The sequence below is a fragment of the Larimichthys crocea genome, chromosome I (assembly GCF_000972845.2).
Source record: "Larimichthys crocea isolate SSNF chromosome I, L_crocea_2.0, whole genome shotgun sequence".
NCBI lineage: Eukaryota > Metazoa > Chordata > Actinopteri > Sciaenidae > Larimichthys > Larimichthys crocea.
In genome coordinates, this window is record NC_040011.1 from 22,006,727 (window position 1) to 22,029,918 (window position 23,192).

The window sequence follows — 23,192 nt, forward strand, 5'->3', positions numbered from 1 at the left end:
TATTAATAGTAGGTCCTCCCACACTATATTTTAATTATGAGTAGCATTTATAATATTTAGTTTTGATTGAAGTTGTAGTGACCAGCCAACATTTCTTACAATCCTTGTAATGTTCAAAGTGCTGACCTCTCTGTGAACAGAAAAGCAGCTGCTGGTCTTTAGGACCTCATTGAAATTTTGAGACAAGGGACAAGACACTGTGTGCACCACCAACCTGAAATCCTTACGGAGGTTCCTGGGCATGGCAGTGTTGTATCATCGACGTCTTACAGATTGCTGTGCCACTCAGTGCTTCGAGGGAAAAGAGAGCAAAGTTCCTACAGTCACCTGCATTCCAAGCTGCTAGATACACTTAAAGAACATCTGGTAAACCCACCTGTCCCAGGTCACCCAAATTTCAGTACAAGGACTCGGGGCAGTATATCCAAAAATAAGACCTTGGAACTGGGGAAGTCCTAGCTTTTTCCAGCCACAACCTGAATCCAGCTCAGAGGAATTATGCTGCCACAGAGTTGGAATGCTTGGCTGTGGTGTGGGCATTGGAGAAGTGAAGGAGGACCTATCTGGAAGGTTGCCTTTTTACTGTGGTAAGAGATCATGCCTCTCTTCTGTGGGTGTTTAAAACCACCAACCCAGCACTTGGCTCATCAAGTGGGCACTCAAGCTTCGGGAATTCACTTTCACTGTGGAATACAGGAAAGGAAAGTAAAACACTATGCCAGATGCCCTCTCCCAAGCCACAATAGGAGAACGGGAGACCTCAATACCTGTGTGTGCTACCATTATATCTGCCTCCTTGGGACTATTAAAAGAAGCTTCCCATTTCCAGGGAGGTTGTGGAAGGCATAACAGAAAGACTGTTAATCCTAGGCCCAATCAATCAATTGATTGTGACAATATTTTTCATAAAAGTTTTTACTAGCATAATGGAGAATCCTATCTACCATGTTGTCACCCTCCCACACAAGGTCATATACCAACCTTGCATACTTGCTAAATGGAATCTTTTCACCAAAACCTTCTTTCTGGTCATCTTGGAAGGCATAAACCTACCAGAGACTGGAAACACCTGGTCTATTGGCCAAAGCTTAGCTGAGATCTGCCAGCTTGTTCAGAACTGCAAAGTGTGTCAATCGTACAAACCTAAAAACAGAAATCTCCAGTAAAGTCTGGTCCAACGCTTGCTTTATGATTTGATGGGCCTGTTTTCCAGAAGTTCCAAAACAAAATATCTGCATTCTGTTTTTTTCTGGACTATTATTGCAGGTGTGTGGAATTATTACCCTCAAGAAAGGCAACTGCAGAAACCATAAAAAAACATAAACCATTTTTATTGACACACACATACAGATAGCATGGGTAAAGATAGACTGGATCCCATGTTGGTAAAATTCATTTGTCACAGCAAAGAAATTACTATTAAATCAATATATGGAAAAAGTCTTTCGGTCATGCTGGTGTTAAAGAGTGCTGAAGGAGCTGTTTAAGGCCTCCACAGTCTCATGCAGGAGATGAAAGCAGTTGTTCGTGGTCAGCTTTGCTAACTTCCTCCTCTCCTTCCTCGCCTTCCCATATTTTACATATTTACAGTGCACATATACAACGCTTGTACGCTTCGGATTCAGATTCCAGTTCTTAGTGTCATTGTCACCAGGTTTTAGTTTTCTTGTTGACAATGTTCAAAAACTGTCTCTGTGTGTTCCTTCATATTTGTAGTTGTGTGTGCCTGATTAGCATTGAAGTTGTAATACACAGCTGATTTCCTATAACTAATGATGACTTTGAGTCACTCCAGAGATTGTGCCGGAAACCCACAGACCAATAATGATTCAGCCTAGTCTGGTCAGAAACTGTAGTGGTCAGAATAGCCCAATAAATATAAACTGTTTAATAAGTACAAATATCCAGTGCCATTAAAATAAGTTACCTCATAACCATCCATTAGGTATAGGAATGTATGCATATATGACATTAAAGCTTTAACGTTCAAAAAAGTCAATTTACCAAAAGGACTTTTTTGTTCATGTTTTCTTTAAGTTGTACTGGAGCTGTTTGAGCTCATGGCAACTCAACTACAAGGTAGCTGTGGTTCAGGAGGTAGAGCAGGTTGTCTGATGAGCAGTTAACACCTTGTGTGTGTGCAAATGTGCATGAATGGGTGCATGAGATGTGTAGTGTAAAAAGTGCCTTTGTAGTCGGTTGTAAGACTTTGTAAACTACACATCAAATTTACCCATTTCAAGTACAGTCCTGTATATATACAGTCCATTTACCACTACAGTTATTCTGCTAATGTTAGCACTTGATCATGTGATTGGATCAACTCTCAATTCTCCATTCAGAATATAAATCACAGCTCTCAGTGCTTCCACGGTTTGTGAGAAGACAATGCAGTGAGTTGTTTAGAGTGTTATATAAATAGCATGTTCAATACTGTTTACAAATTGTCATTATGGTAATTAAGTTGAATATTTAATGTATTCTAAGAGAATTTACTGCACTTAGCACATCGTTTATCTTCTGTTGAGCAACAGCAGTCAGACATGTGAAAGAACTCCATTGCTTGAACCTTTGCATTCTCTTTGTGTGATGTAGCTGTTTCATTATTTGTGTTACAGATATAGATGAGTGCCAGGATCAGCAGGTCTGTACCAGAGGTCACTGCCAGAACACTGAAGGCTCCTTTGTCTGTCAGTGTGGGCCAGGCTTCAGTGTGTCCCCAGCTGGAGACCGTTGTGATGGTATGACATATCATGCAATTAGTGCTACATACACATTAAAGCACCATTTAAAAAAAAAAAAGTTATATTAATTGTTCAAAACAAGTGTTACAAAGTGCTTTCCAATGTAAAAATTGTCTCCGGAGTGCTGTTACATCTGTAGTTGGTGATGCACATTTTGTTACAAAATAATTTTGTGTGAATATATGCAAAATATTGCTTATACAGATCAGTAGATTGCTTTAACAGTTCACAGTAAACAGACAGATTTGACAATATTTTACACATATCACACAGGATGAACAATTACACTTAACATAACAAGAGTTTGATTGAAGCATTCACACCAGCCCAAACTAACTGAAAACAAACTGCCTTGTTGATGATTGTTTAATTTTTTCTACCTTTCAGGCAAGTGTGTTTTTACTTCATATAATCCATGACAGTAAACATTAATAATTATATTATTAAATTACAATCAGTAATCATATTGACCGGGTATCACGGCAGTATTTATTCCAAACATTAAAGTTTAGATTCGGCCTCAGCTTTATAACTTATCTAGCAGTTGGGAAAACTCTCCTATAGAACAGTTCTTAATAGAAATACAAACGAGAAATTGAGATTAAAAAAAACAATCAATAGTAGATTATATCATATTTTTGTCTACAATTCCATACACAAAATTCCCTACAGATAAATCAGAGGAGGCGGAAATAAATATGGTCATACCGCAGGAAGCTTGGGAGGAGGTGTGCAGTGAGGCACACCTGGTCACAAGTTCAAATACATGGAGGGAATTTAAGTGGAAAATAATTATTAGAATTTTTTAGAACTCCAGAAATAGTGTCTATATAGAATGGACCAATCACACATCACTGTCTCACTTCTTTTCCTATCCAGAGCCATCGAATGGGCAGTTGTCAAAAAGCTCTTTGAATTCCTCTCACAGAACAGCTTTCTTAATCCAAATCAGTCTGGTTTCAACAGTGACCACTAAACCGAAACTGCGCTGTTGTCTGTGACAGAAGCCTTAAAAGAAGCCAGAGCAGCAGCACAGTCCTCTGATCAGCTTATCAGCTGCCTCTGACACAGTTAACCATTGCATCCTTCTCTCTCTCTTCTCTCAAACATGGGTATCTCTGGCTTGGCTCTTTCCTGGTTTGAATCTTACCTCACATGCGCTCATTCAGCCTATCCTGGCTTGTAGAGTTGTCCGTATCTCACCACCTCACCACAGAGGTGCCCAGGGGTCAGTGCTGGGGCTCCTACTCTTCGCTATTTACACCTCCCTGGGTCTGATTATTCGTTCCCATGGCATCTTTTATCACTGCAGATGACACACAGCTCTATTTGTCATTTCCACCTGACAGCCCCCTGGTCTCTGCACAGATCTCTAAATACCTCTCAGACATATCTATATGGATGAAGACACACCACCTCCAGCTGAATCAATCAAAAACTGCTGGTCCTCCCAGCCAAACCTACTATACACCATGACATCTACATTAAAACTCACTCCCTATGTCTCACCCCTACCAGGATAGCAAGAAACTAAGGAGTCATGATCGATGACTAACTAACCTTCTTTGATCATGTTGCCTCAGGTGCCTGGTCATGTCGCTTATCACTTCACAACATCAGAAAAGCAGGCCTTACCTGACTCAATATGCTACCCAACTCCTGATACAGGCTGTGGTCATCTCATGAGTAGATTACTGTACACTCCTCCTCCTGACCGGCCTCCCAGCCTGCACATAGTACCCTTTTCTCCCAGCCAATCAACCCAAAAAGGTCACATGTTACCCTGCTGCTCATTGAGCTGCACCTGCTACCTGTAGCAGCCTGCATTAAATTCAAATCACTGATGCTCGCTTAACTGAAGTGACATTGCACAGATTTGTGAAGCCTCAAACCCGCTCATCGCTGCTAGTTGGCTTTGATGTTGGGTCATCATAACTGCTTCCTTCTGATGACTGGGAAAAGGTTTGAACCCAGTTCGACTTTTGTGCACCTACACTTTGGGTTAAAAATCATTGGTAAAACTGCGCTCTGATTTATTAATTTGTTAATGCACAGACATTTCAGGCAGATGCTCGGTGCAGAAATAAACGTGGTTTACACCAGATCACAACATGTGTATAGAGTCAGGGATCAGAATGCCTGTGCACAGTAGTAGCAGTCAGGCGCTGGTTGGTGAGCAGCTAATGTGTATGGAGTCATCATCCTGTATAATGAATAAATAAATTATGACACAACAAAGTGTCATACAAGGTGTGACTAAATGTAAATGAAAAATTACTATTTTATTGCATGTATATTCTAGATGTGGATGAGTGTTTAGAAGCCAGACCCTGTGAACCTGTTGGACATTGTGTTAACAACATGGGCTCCTACACCTGTACCTGCCCTCGGGGATACCGACAGATCAACGGCACTAGCTGCAGAGGTGATTGCTGGAGGGTTACATTCTCTCACCAACAGACATGTATCTAATCTGGGCTTTTGAGTGCTGCATGAATGGATGAAAACACACACATGCACACACCTCATTGCATTTCATATCTGCGTTCCCAGATGTTGATGAGTGTGCGGATGAACCTGAGCTCTGTTACCCCCACGGCGAGTGTCTCAACACAGAGGGATCCTTTCTGTGTGTGTGTGAGAGCGGATTCACTGCCAACCACGGCACGCCCTCCTGTGATGGTAAGATGCAAATACAAAGAAAAGAAACCACACACAGACACACATGGATGGGTTTTCATTTCATGTATATATAACTAACTTAATTCCTAGTTTCCATATGTGTTTTAATAAAAAAGGAAATGACAAAAATGGGAGAGACAGTGCATAGCCAATAGAAAAATATATTTATTTAAATAAAGTAACACAACCTAAAGTAACGCAGGTATGTGGTGTGTATGTCCGTGGTTTCAGTCATGTAAATGTGGGTGTATTGATCATGTAAGGTGTGATGTTATGAAGTGGAAATAAATGAAATGCCAAAGAAACCAAAAAGGTGCAGATGCTGGTGAGGGAAGCGAGCGACCGTCACTAGCCCTTTTATCCAGCTAGAACACCGGACCCAGGTGCTCCTGATCAGGTTGATGTAGTCAGCTGATCAACTTGGAAAAAGACAGACCATTACGTCACCAGAGTGAAAACCCATGGCAACCCAAACAGTATAGGCTGGGCCGTCAAAACAACGTCTAGACTCAGGTAAATGAGACAGCAGCTTGTCCAAGTTACACACAGATTCTGAATTTTTCAAACGACCACACAGCAAACTCTCATCAGGCTCAGGCATCCCATCCTCCTGCATCACAGTCACTGAACTAGCAACCAGAGCCGGACACATGCCTTCATCAGCCTGACCTGACTCACTACTACGACTGTAGAACGGTTTCAACAAGTTGATGTGACAAAGCTGTCTGGAGTTTCTCGCCCTGGTGTTGCAATGAAATAGTTAAAGTCCGAGATTTTCTCATTGACCGTCTATGGACCGGTGTACATGGCCTGGAAGGGCGAACCCACAATAGGCATTAATGCCAAGACTTGGTCCCCAGGACTAAACTCCCGCCGCTCAATGTGGCAGTCATAACTTTTTTTTCATTTTGCTCTGAGACATCCACCACTTTTCTCGTGCCCTACCACCCGCCACAAACAAAAGTTGCTGAAACCCGTTCACAAATCCGATCAAATTTTTTGGTGGCTTAGCATCCACCCAGTTATTTTTTAACGCAGCCAAAGGGCCCCTTACCACATGCCCAAATACTAGGTCGTTCGGACTGAAACCAGTACCTTTGTTATGGAATTTTCTATCCTTAGGTTACACAAGGTCACGAATGGGCCTTGTGGTCCTCGACAGTATTAATTGTTTGGCTTCCCTTCCTAGTCATAATTGACGTTCCAATCTGCGTAAACAGACATCTGTGTCTCCAGACTACAATATGTTGACAGTAACACCTGCATGGGTAAAGAGTAGTATTTGTGTGTTATCTTGGGGTTTAAAGTCGATCCACCAGGACAGAATGCGAGACCAACTCAGGCACTTCACTTTGAGAGTGTCGCTAATTCTCCTTGGCCAAGTGTCAATAAATAATACAACATAAGACATCAGAGGCTCCTGAACACTTTCTTCCTTCCTGACCTCACCATTGACCTTTGACTTCAGCAATTTCTCCACAACACCCTCTTGTACGGCCTCCCTCGCAGCCACAGGAGCCTCTCATCCCATTCTCGATCCAGCTCAGTGCAATAGCATGCAGGAGAGACTTGAGAGACTGATGAAATCTTTCCAATGCACCCTGACTCTGTGCATGGTAAGCCGACGACTGACTGTGCTTTATGCACAAAGATCTCAACACTTAACCAAACATTTGAGAAGAAAAATTCGTCATTTTGGATAAACTTTGTGATGCCAAAAACCGAAATAAACAGTCAATGCCCTTACCACAGCTTTATTTGTAATGGATCTTAGCGGGTACACAGCCAGATACCTGGTATTTGGCACATAACTGTCAGTAAATACTTACAGCCAGATTTAGCACACGGCAACGGGCCGACACAGTCCACAATCAAGTACTCAAAAGGTTGGCTTATGGCAGGGATCGGTTGCAGAGGTGCAGACTTCACACACTGTTTCGGCTTGCCTGTTAATTGACACACATGACATGTTTTAATATATATGGCAACATCTCTTTTTACGCACGACCAAAAGAAATGTTTCAAGGTTAATGTTTCAATGTTTAAGTAAGTTTTCCTGACACCAGAATGCCCACTCTCGTCATGTGCCACTTTAAGGACCAGAGGAAACAACCAACTGAAAAACAACATCCCCCACACAGTCACTATCCAAAACAACCCATTTCCAAAACAGCAGTCTGTGGCGCAAAAAGTAGCCACTGGCTGCACTCTTTATCTCAGCAGCAGACAAAACACGACCAAATATTTCTGTAAAATGAACCCCCTCAATAGGCAACGCCGGCTGCATTCCCACAGCTACCTCACCCTACACTAGCTCACAATCCAGAACCACATTGTGCAAAGGCAACCCCCATCCCCTGACTAAGGATATGGTCCCCGCTGTCCGTCTCCATAGACAAAGGCAGCACAGACTCGATCATATAGGAATCATATGCACCTGTGTCCCTCAAGATTGTAACCAGGACTTTAACATCGCTACCCACAAGCAACACAAAACCACTTCTGATGAAAGGAGAGTATGCCTCCAGAACATCCGGCTTACAGACAGCAGCAGCCGCTGGCTTATCATTAATCAAATCAAATCAAATCAGATTTTATTTGTATAGCCCAAAGTCACAAAGTACATTTGCCTCTGAGGGCTTTACAATCAGAGAGTGACACCCTCTGTCCTTAGACCCTCGGTTCCAGTGAGGAAAAACCTGCCCACAAAAACCCTTTTAACAGGGAAAAAAGGTGGAAGAAACCTCAGGAAGAGCCACAGAGGAGGGATCCCTCTCCCAGGACGGACAGACGTGCAATGGATGTCACGTGTACAGGACAAATCAACACAAACATATTGTACAATTACAATGACTGATAAAATGACAATGAATCACAATGAATGATAAAATGAAAATGAATTACAATGAATGATAAAATGACAATGAATCACAATGAATGATAAAATGACAATGAATCACAATGAATGATAAAATGACAATGAATCACAATGTATGATAAAATGACAATGAATCACAATGAATGATAAAATGATTACAGTAGCAGTGGAACCTGTGATAGAGATGGCAATAAACGGACACAGATGCACAGCAGCAGCAAATCATCAACTAACTATAAACTGTAATGGAGATATGGTAACAATAATGACAGTAATAAAGAGAGAGAGAGAGAGAGAGAGAGAGAGAGAGAGAGAGAGACTACCTACTAGGGCTTTTATCCAGCTGGAACTCCCGATCAGGTTGATGTAGTCAGCTGATCACCTCGGAAAAAGATAGACCATTACGTCACCAGAGTGAAAACCCATGGCAGCCCAAACTGTATAGGCAGGGCCGTCACAGTTATTAGAAATGATTTGCTTTTCTGAACTGTTTTTTTTGTCTTAAAAATATATTTTCAACAAACACAACAACATGTTAGTCTCTCCATTGTTTCTATAATAGTGTTACAACGCCAGATCCACACTGCACAGCCAAGCCACATCCAGCTGGCGAACCATAGTTTAGCTTTGGTTACAGTTAGCTAGTTGGCTGCCCCTACCTTGCATCACCCTTGGCTAGTAGAAAGCAGTTGTTAGTTACACGTTTGCCTTGTACCATTACATTAGTTATTGTTGGCTAAAATTACACAATCCCCCAAAGTGTGGAATTAGGGAATCCCACCATTTCGGAAACCAGCAATGCAACATTCACGCTCACTTCACATTGTAACTGGTGAGGATTGAGAGTGACTGAGATTCTCACACACCATTGTGATGGTTTACATTCCTCTATGTGCTGCAGAAGTGAGGGTAAATGATGTCATTTACACGGTCACCCTCTTGATGATCAGTGTGCATTTCAATCCTACCTATCTTTCTCTTGTCCTAAACTTAAAGCAATATGTAAACTGTGCAGTAAGAGAAAATAACCGCTTCTAGGTCACGTTAAGGGGGCATACAGCTCCTTTCCCCTCCCCCCACTAGGACAATCAGACCTAAACCTGATGCACCTTAAAGCCACCACCAAGACACTGGTGAAGCTGGCACAAAGACGACAAGATTTGGTTTACGGATGCCGAGGAGAACCTTCAGGAGTGTTATGGACTAGGAACTGTTCCTGGAGGACTAGGAACTGTTCCTGGAGGACTATGCGGATGACACTGGGGTCTCTCTCATTGCATAACGAACTACATGACTTCATGTTTGGACAGCATTGTACCATCCAACAAGTGTGGCAGACAAACAATAAACAGTAATCCATCGATTGAGAAGATCAAACTTTCTTGGCAAGGGAAGATGAGGAACGCAGGGCTGTCTGAAAACAGTTAAAGAGGCTAATGACAAATACAGGGAGAGAATCATGGCAAAAACTGGATGAAATAGTCCAAGGAGGTGTGACATGGTATGAAACAGATGACTGTAACAAACCTGTCTCTGGAGGACTGAGAATTTGTTACTGAGCTTCAACACAACCCCCACCACTCGGTCCCCACCCACCATCTCAACCCCCATTCACACCTCTACAGTAACTAAAGCAGCCAGGCAGCCAGACATTTTGGTAAGTAGCTGCTGTTATCAGAGTGTACAGCACTGAAGACCACAGTCTATTACACCACATAGAACTACACACAACACACACATCTATTTTCCCACAGTGTTTGCTACCCCAGAGACAATTACACAACTTGTGAACAATGGGAATAAAAAACCAAAGTGTTTCTGTTCAGTTTTGTCCACACTATGGCAAACTATCACTACACTTTATCTTATACTACACTATATATCATATTACATGCTATGTGCCACGTTACATATAATACAATGGGGGTATTCAACATGACAACACTTTTTTTATTAAACTTATTTCTAATGTTGCTATTCACATAAAATCTAACCCTCATCTCAATTTACTTAATACGACTACACTTTCCAGAGAAAAAGTTTAAGTGGAATGACCCAGAAAAAAAGTATGAACTTGATTCTCACAGAGGGATTTTGGCCTATTTCTCCACACAGTCTTAAAACTTGAAGATTCAGGGAGGCCCATATACTGTCCACTCAAGGTGCAACAAATTTATACACTATACACTGATGCACTGGCTGCCATGCAAGGTGCCAAGGTTTTGGGAGGTAACCATTCATACACATTCACACACTGATGGCGCAGCATCGGGAGGAAATTTTGGCTTCAGTATCTTGCTCAAGGACACTTCGACATGCAGACTGGAGGAGCCGGATCTGATTAGTGGATGACCCGCTCTACCTTCTGAGCCACAGCCAGCCAGATTTATGTAATTTTAATGAGTTAATACCAGTGTCTGGTCTAAATTTCATGTGAGTAGCTGCACTGGAAATATGTTGAATACTTGTACCAGTGTAACATACCATGTTACATTGATATTGAATAATATTCTATATTAAACTTCCATTAAATCTCTAAAATAATACTGACAGAATCTAGGTCTCAATACATAATCATATTGTATATTAGCCAGTGTTTGCTGAGTGTGACTCTGCTGTTATTGATCACACTGTCAATTTTGTCCCCAAATGTCTTGGTATAGTTTCTATTTTGTGTTTTTATTTTATCTTTATATGTACCTTTTTTTATATACCTGTATCTTTATTTATCTTACTTTCTATATTTATTGTTAACAATGTGCTGCTGCAACAACCTAATTTCCCCACTGGGCATCAATTAAGGTTTATCTTACCTCCCTTTTCTACCCTCTATCTCTCTCTTTGTCATTGCCTTTCTAACAAGAAAGAAAGATATGAAAATAGCATGAATTTCTGTTATATATGTTGCTTCTACTTTCTCCACCATGGCAGGAGTCTTGGCCCCTGTGCCAGAGCTGTTTTTAATACCCTTCCTGCCTCGAAAAAACAGACAAAGGGGAAAAAATGAGAGGAAAAGCAACAGATGGAAGCCTTTGAGCTGCCTGTCTAGACAAGAAGGGATATTTGTTGCTCACTGCCTCATGATGTATGCAGAGGACTCGGTGTGTGTGTGTGTTTGTGTGTGTCTGACTGTCTAGCCTTATTAAAAACATTTAATGCACGTCTTATTTTTACACCAACTGTTTCAATTGCACAAGTTGTCATTAATCTGTTTAATCCAGGGATCCAAATAGGACTTCATGCAGCATATGTTGAGTGTGTGCATGTAAGTGTGGTTCAATCTGCTAACAATCAGCTTTTATTTGTTCAGCAAATGTTTATACACAATAGTGCAATTAAAAGTGTTATACAATGAAATCATCACCAATAAAATAAGATGTTAGAGAAACACAAGGGTGAAAGGAAGGGGTGGAACAAATAATTGAAGGAAAAATTATTATTTGACATTTCTTTGTTTTTTGTTCTCCAGACATTGATGAGTGTGGGCTCAATGAGACGCTCTGTGGCCCTCATGGCTTCTGTGAGAACAGACTGGGCTCTTTTCGATGCCTCTGTGACCAGGGCTACCAGGAGACACAGGATGGCCAAGCCTGTGTGGGTAAGTGTTGGTTTTTGATTAGTGTACATTAGAATTAAAAGTGTCATTAGGTTTATTGCCAAGTGGGTTTTCAAGGAATACATGGTATACATTGTACAAGAAAAATTTAAATGATGAAAGCATTTACTGTGATCCAGAAACATACATTGGCAAAAGCATGAAAAAATAAAGACATGTGCAAAACACCATTTTTAATGTACAAGAGAGAGACCAAGAGACAAGAGTAACACACAGATTTAGGTGAGAAAACTTTATTATGTAACATAATGTGTTTAATTAATGTGTGGGTATAAGTGTCCTGGGCCTTACTGATGAGGCCACCTGCAGATGGGAAGAAACTGTTCTTGTCGTGGTCTTGATGGAAGTATCAAAAAGTTTGTGTCTGGGTTGGGTGAGTGTGAAGTGAATCTAATGTGTAAATGCCAAAAATTGAAGTTCCTTGAATGTCCACTTGAGAACAAGTCAGTCTCTATAAGTCCCCATGTTCAAATTTCCAACTTCACAGCAGAAATAAACATGTTTACAGCCTGGTACAAAAAACTGTTTTGGTCTCTGTAGCTAATTTCCCCGTTCATGACAACTGTACTGAGGGTGAATTTATATACAACTTACCTGTTTAGATTATATTAAGACTTACAGTTATGCAGAATTAACAGCATAGTCACTTTGATTGACAGGTGGGTTTTATTACAGATGGCTTGTTTGAGCAGCCAGGTGTCATTCGGCCCATCTCAGGTCAATCAATGTTGTTGGTGTAGAAGCGCATCATTTTTGTCCTTGGCAGATTAAAATTCTGCAGGAAGTCCATCCTCTGATGTGCTTTTTTGATGCAGAGGCAGGCAGCTCCTGTTGGAGGTCCAGGGTGATGGGGGCAGGTGGGGTTCCTCCTTCACAACCAGCAAAATATGATGATTAGCAAAACATTAAAACACCGTATTTAATTGAAAACAGCACAAAGACCACTTCAAATGTTGAACCTGAGAAATTTGTATTTGAGCATCTGTGATGGTATGAGGGTGCATGAGTGCACATGGCATGATGGCTAACCTGCACAATTGTGAAGGTACCATTGATGCTGAACAATATATAAAGGTTTTGAAGCAACATCTATATGAAATGTAAAATATGACAAAGGAGACTCTGAACTGCTTAATAGCTAAAATCCTATATGAAGTAAGAATAGAAAACATTTAGAAGATTACAGCAAAGACTCATCAGTTCACAGACACTTACTCAAGTGTTGTTAATGTTGAAAAAGAACAACCTCCTTTAACATTTGATAAGTAGAAACTTTGTGTCATTTTCAAATTAATATAAGGGGTTAATGTTTTCACATGAACACATTTTGTTTCTCTCAAATAATCTTTGAAAGAAACATTGTCAAGTATTGCAGACACACCATCCCTGTGCGGAATTAATGGAAGTAATGCTGAAAATCAGCAGTTTTCCTCAAGTTTGGTTTGGAATGAGTGTGAGCTGATGGGTGCTGGTGGTTTCCCCAGGCTAACTTGGCCCCTATAGCTCCCATCTAGTCCAATTTCCTCCAGCAGGAAGGACTGTCAGAGCAGACTTCCCCCCGCTGAACCCTGAATCCTCCCCTACACACAGTCTCATAGTGACCAATTCCACAAAAACACACACACACAGGCACATAAAATACAGTACCAGCACACTCTTAATCACATACCTCAAAACAGTATATGCTTTATACACAATCACACACACTTCCATCTGTCCTATGGCAGTGGTGTTGGGTCCCACCCAAATTCAGCCCAGCCAGCTGCTTCCTCTTTGCTGCCAAACCATCACTGTACTGTGGCTAGCACAGATGAACTCACATACACACACAATCCTTGAAAACCAAGAGTGGTGGTGTACCACTAACCATTCAGGATGCATGTCGTCTCTCTGTCTTCCTTCCCCTCCCATCTATTTCTCGCCACTTATCAGTCAACTTTTTCTGCTTTCCTCTCTCTTGTCCCTTATTTTCAGTCTCATTTTCATAGTATTTTTGATTTTCTTTAGTCCTATAGCTTGTCTTCTCCTCCTGTCCATCTTTCCCCACCTCTCTTCAACATATTTATTCTGCACATGGATGCTTTGTAGCAATACTCCCAGTTTGACATATTTTTCAATAGGTTTTGAATTCAATAGCTTTGAAACCTTGAACAACTTTGTCTGAATTAAAGGGGGCAATGTTCATATCCAGACATTGGTGATTGGTGGTTTGGTGATATGGCTGATGATTTCTGATCCAAAGAGGTTTCTTCTGTTCACACATAATTATAATTATTGATTGTCTAGAGAGAGAGATATTGAAGATACATTAATAATTCCCTCATTGTTTGGAGTTATTAAGTAAAACTGCAAGAATGTATGAATGATGTTAATTTTATTTCATGTTGGAAAAAGCAGGGATATGACAGTCTGTATGCCATGTGCCTGTCAATAGACAACTCAGATATAACTGACCAGTCTAGTGTATGCAGATACGAGTGGTTATGTTGTAGCAGCCAGGTGATTTAATCAAAGTAAACACAGTGGATGTCTGTGGATGGATGGAACAGAGCTCGAACTAGAAAGAAAGTTTCACTCTTTCAAAACCCTGTTTGCAACCAACCTTCTACATCTCTTTCAATAAATGAAACTCACTTTGCACACATGATGCATCATGTGAACATATTATGTGTTCAGGCTAATCCAACATGTTTTTCTGTTCCTTCTCCACAGATGTGAATGAGTGTGAGCTGCTGAGCAGTGTGTGCGGAGAAGCCCAGTGTGTGAACGTTGATGGTTCCTTCCTCTGCGTGTGTCCCAGCGGCCAGGACTATAACGTCATGATTGCCAAGTGTGAGCCCGCAGGTGACCATTGTCATTGTAATTGTACAATATGTTTGTGTTGATTTGTCCTGTACATGTGACATCCATTGCACGTCTGTGAAGTTTTTCCTCACTTGAACCGAGGGTCTAAGGACAGAGGGTGTCACTCCCTGTACAGATTGTAAAGCCCTCAGAGGCAAAATGTACTTTGTGACTTTGGGCTATACAAATAAAATTGATTTGATTTGATTTGATTTGATTTGACCCCCCTCAGTTGTAGAAATGAACAAAAACCCAAAGACGTCATGAAGCAATAACAAGAAAATGAATTGCATTTTGCATTAACATAGAGGATCAATGCAATAAATACAACAGTGCCATGAAATGCTCATGCCCTTAAAGGGATATATTTAAGTACATGTGCTCATTTCTACAAGCAGTGAAACATTTAGGAAGCAGATTACTGCAGGATAAGTGCTGCTGTGGAAGCAACATGTTCTAGTCTTAGTGTTTTACCTGAAGGGAGAAGAGTGAATGGAAAGTTTGCAGGGTGTCAGAAGTCCTTTAAAATGTTCAACCCTTTCCACTGAATGCGCATGTGGTTCAATAATGTGCTTTAACCAAACACGTTCTTTCAAATTGCTCTCACAAAAGTATAAATGGCTCCATAATGACTCTATAATCAAATCCAGACATGACTGCGGATGTATTTTGTTGCAAACAAAATAATTTAGTTTGTTGTTCCAGCAGTATGTCATTGAAGAATATCTTATTGATGAAGCCACCATCATACCAAAGCAAAACAATGGATAGATAGTAGATAAGAACATGCTTAGTGAGCATATCTACTATCCAATCAATTCATTGTTTATTTGAACACTGGGTATGTAGAAGCTGTGACCGCTGTCATACTGTACCAGCTTGTTCGTCACTGATAATGTGAAAAGTGGGCTCAGGCTAACTCAGCAAAGGGACATCAGAGACATGTGCCCACATCTTGACAGAGACCCGGCTTCATCATAACCTTCCAGATGAAGCTGGGTATTCCAGGATGCAATCTTTATGTTAATGATGCTGTCACCGTTCACAGCAGAGTCACAGTTTATGGGCTGTCTTTCCCAGATGTCATTTTTAAAATGTTAACAAGTTGAATTAAGTGTTTTTGTTGCTGCTGTTTACTTTCCTCCAGATGCAAATTAAAATGCACTATAGGTATATGAGGTCATATGTAGTCTGATTACAAAACAGAATGGTATTTTTATTGTAGCTGGTGATTTTAATCAAACAGACCTCAGAACTGTTTTACCTAAATTTCACCAGCATGTCCACACCCTGGGCCATGTTTACATGAACATTCCTGCCAACTACAAAGCCTTCCCACATGCCTGCTTTGATTAATCAGACCACATTTCCCTGCTTCTCCTGCCAGCTGCGCTGACTCCAAGCTGATTAAAAGGGTCAAAGCATCAGAACAAACAGTCAGACAGAGGTGTGGACAGATTAGCTTCAGCAGCTCTACAGGACTGTTCAGAGTGCAGAATGCAGAGTCCACTCATTCATCTATTGTTTGTGTCGTGCATCCAGAAGACTTGAAAAGTCACATGACTGTATAACCTGTCAGTAATCAGCCATCTAGTGGTCAATTATAGGGACTACCAAAGAAAGTGCACATCTTCAAGAATGATCTGTGGGTATTATTAGTCTCAGTTTTAACTCTTTGGGTCCAGTCAAATAGTCTGCTTTGCTTCATGATTGTGACAGATATTTTAATTCTGATGATAATGAAGTCATATCTTCCCCGGGTTGTCCACGTTTATATAATCTGCATAAAAGAACACACACAGAGAAGTATCACAGATATGCGCGTTGTAGTCCATCTTCTCAACTTTTGCCACAGACCTGCATGAATAACTTGGGCCATCGAATAATGACCTAGTCTAGTGTAAGTGCAGTTAGATTCTCTGAACATCACAGATGTTTCTTCCTAAGTCCTCATGAATTCTCCTTGACACCTTTCCTTGACCTCATGATGTTTTCCATCAAGGTCAAGGAAACGTGTTCAGGGAAAGACATAGGTAATTTTTTGACGATTCAACCGAACCCTGTGTCGAGCTTGTCATCACTGCATTCAGACAGCCAGTAAAAAGCACTGATTCTGATTTGGTAATACATGTTCATGTAACCTTTCAGGAGTCAGGTTTAGTGTGTATACAGTACATAGAGAGTTCAGAGACAATGGATTTAATAGAGTGAATGAAACTGTTTGCTTAAAAAATAAAACTAATAAATAGTAAATGGACTGTACTTATATATCTCCTTTCTAGTCTTCTGACCACTCAAAGCGCTCTACACTACATATCTCATTCACCCATTCACACACATTCATACACTGGTGGTATTGGCTGCCATGCAAGGTGCCGACTGCTCATCAGTTTGAGGAGCTAACCATTCATACACATTCACACACTGATGGCACAGCCTTCAGGAGCAATTTGGGGTTCAGTATCTTGCCCAAGGACACTTCGACATGCAGACTAGAGGGGATTGAACCGCCGATCATGATTAGTGGATGACCTGCTCTACCTCCAAGCCACAACCATAAATAGTCATCATCACAAGTTGTTACATCATTGGCTTCAATATACATTCCTTTTATTGTAATGACAGGTACATTCAAATTGATCCAATTTCTGCAGTGGCCCTGAAAAGCCATTGCACTATGACTTAAGAGAACACATGCAAATGATGAAGTTATTGGCAGTTATTTAATTAATGTGCTAGGATGGCTCAAGTTTAGTTTAGTTGGTTTGTTAGGGAAAAGAATCTAAACAGACCTCAGTACAGTCCAGTCTCCAGTTTGTTTAAAATGCATGTAGTGAATTTGCCACTTTATCTCTCTTCAAAACATTTGAGAAAATCTGAATTTGCTCCAATAGTACACTCACAACTGTGCTGATTGTGTGCAATGCAGCTGTTATGTACAACTCTGTTTCTGTTTCCAAAAAAGTTGTCACGCTGTGTAAAATGTGAAATGATGAAACGTAAAATACAACAAAGGAGACTGTTATTGCCCCAGTCTAGGGGTGCCTAGGGCATAATGAGAATAGGCCCCATCTTCCCCAACTCCCAAGTAGCCACGTACAGCGATTTGGTTTTGAAGGTAAAGAAAATGATTTTTTTGCACTTGCAAATAACATATAAACATAACTAAGGTAGTAGGCTTTATATATCCAGATGGTTTCTTAGCTGCATCCAATCATGAGCTAGGGCTTGGAATCATTCCACCAATCATCTCCCGGGGATGGCACATATGACCTCTGGGGAGACTCCCCAGTTAACAGACGCTGACAGAGTGTTGTTAAGAGAAGAGCTGATGAACAGAGAGGTTAACATGACCCTGTCCAACTTTTTTCAAATGTGTTGCTGCTGTTAAATTCAAAATGTTCATATCATTTCACAAAAACAGTCAGATTCTACAGGTTCAACATTCAATTAAACATGAGATTTCAATGTTTTCCACATCATCACATTTTGTTTCTATTTTACACAGCATGAATCAATTTTTGGAGACCAACTTTGGATCAGGCTGGGTTCTTTTCAGGACATCAAACATCTATTCACTCATAATTTGACAACCACTGAGCTAAACCAGTTTTATTTCTCATCTGATCCTTAACCCCCCACTGCTTGTTCATGCTGCTCTCTCTCCCTTCAATCATCTTTCAGCGTCATCAGTGGAGCGGAAGGAGTGCTACTATCGTCTGAATGATGAGAACCTGTGTGAGAGTGTGTTGACCAGCCATGTTACCCTGCAGGACTGCTGCTGTACACTGGGAGCTGGTTGGGGTGATAACTGTGAGGTGCATCCCTGTCCTGTCAACGGCACAGGTGAGTGGTTCAAGAAGGCCAAGCTGCATGCAGCTGCATGACTCAAAAATGGAACATAGTCTGACCCTTTTTTGGCCTATATAATGAATTACATCCAATATAGCATTCACACACATTAACATCTCCCATGATGGTGGAGCGTAGAGAGCCTAATATTCTCTAAGCTTGTATGCAGCTAAAAGAGAAACACTGGGTTACTGCACGGTAAATTCTAAAATGTTTACTGTAGAGCTGAAGATGACATGTTCTGTACATTATTCTGACTAACGTGGGATCTTGTTTCATATAAATGTCAATTTCAGTGCTTTGACCATGAATAATGTTATTTGTTCTAAAAGCTCAGAATTTGCTTCATCCAACATATTTTATTGAGGTGAAATTAATGAAACAAAATCTATATAATGTGCAATATGAACTCAGGCGGGTTCTGCATTATTAGCTAATCTTGTGCTCTTGCCCTGTTGATACAGTCAGAATTTTGAAGCTTCATTATGTTAGATTGAACTTCTATTTTAAGCAGTTTGTCTCTATTACTGTACTTTGATGTCAAAACTCACCTTAAAAAAAGAGAAAAACAATAAGTAACATGGAGTTAGACACATGTTCCACTGGTGCAACCTCCCTCTAGTGGTACATGGGGAAATCTCTAAAATAAATTAATTTAAAATCGTTTTCACATTACACTCAATGCTTTCTGATGCAATATATCAACAGTCACTTCAAGTGTCTAATGAATGCTGTGGTGTAGTTATAAACTACGGTTGACTGTGGCTTAAAACACATGTACACACACGTCAACAATCAGCTGCAGTAAAGACTCATGGTGTGCTATAACCGTTCATGCAGTGCCATAAGTTATCATTGTATGTCCTATAATGTACTGAAGTGAAATTTGAGTGCATCTATAATAATGCATGCTTAATCATAAAGTTTCAGTGTTAGTGAAAGTGTAATGCATTTTCATGAATTTAAATGTGCATTATGAGTGAGTGACCGTGTATGTAAGAAGCCAACATGCAGAGAATTACAAAACCCGATGATATATTTAATGTAAGGAAAGGACTGAATATGTTTGGTTAAGCTTCAGATAGACCAACGGTAGGCAGCCCATGTTACACCCATTTCAACCCCCTTCATGCTCACACACACACACACATAGCTCAGTGCATGATAGAAACTTAACCTCTATACATCATACGTCCTCTTTCAGACCAGTTCAATCAGATGTGTCCATCCGGAAGAGGTTTTATTCCCAATGGAGAGCTGCTATATGGAGTGCCAACAACTGAAAGCCATAAAAGTAAGACCACATTGCAGTGCATGATGCTCACAGCACTCACTTATATAGTTGTCAAAGTTGTCAAAAATGTTTATGCATTTTCCCCTCATGATGGCATGATGTTGATGAATAATGAGGATGATGATGTTCTGGGTCTGAAGCTAATGATGCAGTACATAAATGCTAGATGCAGATTGTACCTAAATATGTTCATGTTACAGCTACCACTGCCAGAAAAAACGGTGGAGAAGTTGAAACAGAATCAACTTATGAAGAAACGCAACCTGGCGTCTCATGAGCAGAGGGAGTGTTGTTAGCAAGAAAACCAAAATCATAGAAATAAAATGTTGAGATTGTTTCACAGCACAAAGTTCAGAGCAGGGCATACCAAGCTGCCCGCGTGGGTCTAGTTTATTTTAGAGAAGCATTATGGCTACACGCCAGGGCATCTATGGCATTCCTGCCCTGCATTATATAAAGCTCTCTACTGTAATCATTTTAAAGCAACAATCAACTCTGTGAGGGGAAGTGGGACTACATCTGTGCTAAGCTCTGCATAAAGACCCTGGATATGTGCACAAAAAGAGAGTGGTTGCTTTTGTTGTTCGGTTCGATCCCCTCCAATCAGCATGTTGAAGAGTCCTTGGGCAAGACACTGAACCCCAAATTGCTCCTGAAGGCTGTGCCATCGGTGTGTGAATGTGTATGAATGGTTAGCTCCTCAAACTGATGAGCAGTTGGCACCTTGCATGGCAGCCAATAACACCAGTGTATGAATGTGTGTGAATGGGTGAATGAGATATGTAGTGTAAAAGAGCTTTGAGTGGTCAGAAGACTAGAAAGGAGATATATAAGTACAGTCCATTTACCATTTACATATAACATGTGTGTCTACTCTCTGTCTGTTTGCAGATGCAGATGAATGCAAACTGTTTGGCCAGGAGGTGTGTAAAGGAGGCTTCTGTTTGGATACTGTGGGTAGCTATGAGTGTTACTGCAAGACTGGACAGGACTACGACCCGGCCAAACTGGAGTGCAGAGGTCAGAGCAATACACAGTCAGTCAGTCAGTCAGTCAGTCAGTCAGTCAGTCAGTCAGTCAGTTAATCAGTGAGAGAGAGAGAAACCCTGTGTTAAAGATGTTGGAAGATTCCTTCTTTTCTTTTTACAGTCACATGATGGTGTTCATGAATACTCTCTCAGCATCAGTAACCAGACCTGTGTTTACATTAACAAAACTATACTATTAATCATGGCAGGGCAGAGTAACTGCTGCAGGAGACCAACCACAGCATGTGCTCATGTCTGAAGCAGGAGGAATGCACGTCCACTTTTAATACCTGTGTGAGTTACAGCGTTGTAATTCTGCTGTAAAGCTGTCAAAAACAGGATTCAGTCTGCAACCTCAAAATGTTTCTGTGGCAGCTTCCCGAATTTCATGAATACTTTCGCAGTGCATGACTATGTAACATACACAATGGTTTGTGGAGGGCCTGAAAAAGTTAGAAGACCTTTTACAGTGCATTTTAACTGCTTTATACAATTCTCCTGAACACTTAAAGGACCTGTTGTCTATGTTGGCCTAAAATGTGTGCGTGGATGTTCACCCTCTTCTCTGTTTTGTTACAAAGTGGCAGTAAAATTAGGAAAAGAGTTTCCCTGAGACGTCTCAGATGCTCCATTAAAGAAGTCAGTCAGTGAACTTTGATTTTAGATAATTTTGTTTCACTATTTTCAAGGTCAAGAATGACCTCCACCATGTTGTAATGGCTATGCAATGTAAGCTCTAGATAGTATATAATATAATAAGTGGACCTTGTGTTTAATCATTGTAGGAAACAAAACAGAACAGAAAACTCTGACTTCTGAACTCACTACTTCTCTAAACCCTATAAGAATTAAGAAAGTTTAGTTAGCATGATCATTTGTACATGAAAGCTTTAACCAGAGGGTTACACATATTATTGTAGTCCTTTGTAATCCTCAACATGATTTAAAAACTGATGCCTGTGTTCAATTTGAATTGATCAAGTGTTAATAACATTTTACATTAAGATTTTAGGGGGCTCTGTTTACAAAATATGGCAGAAATGTACACAACGCCATTTCAATCAGGCGAAACAAGTGAATGAAGTTCATGAAGATGATGATGATGATGATGATGTGTGAGGACTGAGTCTAAACTTATTCTACAGGGAGATTGTTGTGATGGAAGGGCAGCAGTGAGATAGATTACCCCACAGATGCTGGTAGTTGTGATGATGAAATGAATGAAGCTGATGATGAGAATTGAGTGGAGACTGGGAGGTGGAGGGCCATTCATAAGTGGAGCATAGTAAAGATGCAGAGAATAACATTTAAAAAGAGCTGATAGAGATGATTGACAGAGGAGGTTTGGCTCTTTTTCAATGAATGATGTAAAGAAAGTCCTCTCAGTCCTCTGACTGTTAAATATCTGTTTGTGTTTTCTCTCTTGTAGACATCAATGAGTGTCTGGATGAGTCTGTGTGTGAACGTAGTCAGTGTTTGAACACAGATGGTTCATACATGTGTTACTGTATACATCCCATGGTGATGGATCCCAACACTAATAGCTGTGTCTTCGCTTCTGAGGTGTCCGGTAAGAAAGGATTTTTATATATTCCATACACACAGTTAGAACTCTGATTCTAAAATCTTCCCTCTGTTTTCTTTTATTGAACAAGCTCACAGATAAAATGAGGTATTACTTAAATCAATCTACTTTATCATTTCATACTTCATTTATCACTTTATATTGTTCAGTCATATGAGCGTATGTTACTTCCTTTGTGGAAGAAATAGTCACAAAGAGTTCAGGCTATTCGTCTTTGGGATGAAATTTCAGCGTGCACCTAAAATGCACTGTAACCTTTACAGTGAACTTCATTTGACCTTCTCTAAACTTTTGAATGCACATGTCCAGCTGTTCAGTGTTTCAGTACTTATTGCAGAACATGCTGTTCTCTAACAAGGTGATTAAAAATCACAAGTGTGTGATCCATGAATGTTCCACTAAATGTTCTGCTTCAGTGACAGTTTGTATTGAAACAGTCCTCTTCATCATGCTGTTCACATTGTGACATCATGACACCAAGACAACACCCAACAATCATCACCAGTACCTGGTCAGTGTGAGGCTTTAAACAGAAAGTACTCAGAGGGAAGTTACCACTGAGCGAGTGTCACAGAGAGTCATCAGCAGGTTGGAAAGAGTCCACTTGTGAACAGCATGAGACGTCTAGTCGAGCTGTAATCGAGAGTCAAGGTCACATGAGAAGTTTCT

At 40.6% G+C, this 23,192-nt stretch overlaps 1 protein-coding gene across 4 annotated transcripts in view; it reads left to right on the forward strand.

The window, feature by feature from the left end:
- Nucleotides 1–23,192, forward strand: part of ltbp1 (latent transforming growth factor beta binding protein 1) — a 101,659-nt gene that overhangs the window by 72,701 nt on the left and 5,766 nt on the right. For all 4 annotated transcript variants that reach the window (XM_019267704.2, XM_019267711.2, XM_019267718.2 and 1 more), the window contains 9 exons: nucleotides 2,619–2,741; nucleotides 5,047–5,169; nucleotides 5,298–5,426; nucleotides 11,774–11,902; nucleotides 14,633–14,764; nucleotides 18,449–18,610; nucleotides 19,821–19,910; nucleotides 20,802–20,930; nucleotides 22,368–22,508. In XM_019267704.2, the coding sequence (XP_019123249.1) occupies nucleotides 2,619–2,741; nucleotides 5,047–5,169; nucleotides 5,298–5,426; nucleotides 11,774–11,902; nucleotides 14,633–14,764; nucleotides 18,449–18,610; nucleotides 19,821–19,910; nucleotides 20,802–20,930; nucleotides 22,368–22,508 (1,158 nt within the window). The remainder of the gene's footprint in view (nucleotides 1–2,618; nucleotides 2,742–5,046; nucleotides 5,170–5,297; nucleotides 5,427–11,773; nucleotides 11,903–14,632; nucleotides 14,765–18,448; nucleotides 18,611–19,820; nucleotides 19,911–20,801; nucleotides 20,931–22,367; nucleotides 22,509–23,192) is intronic.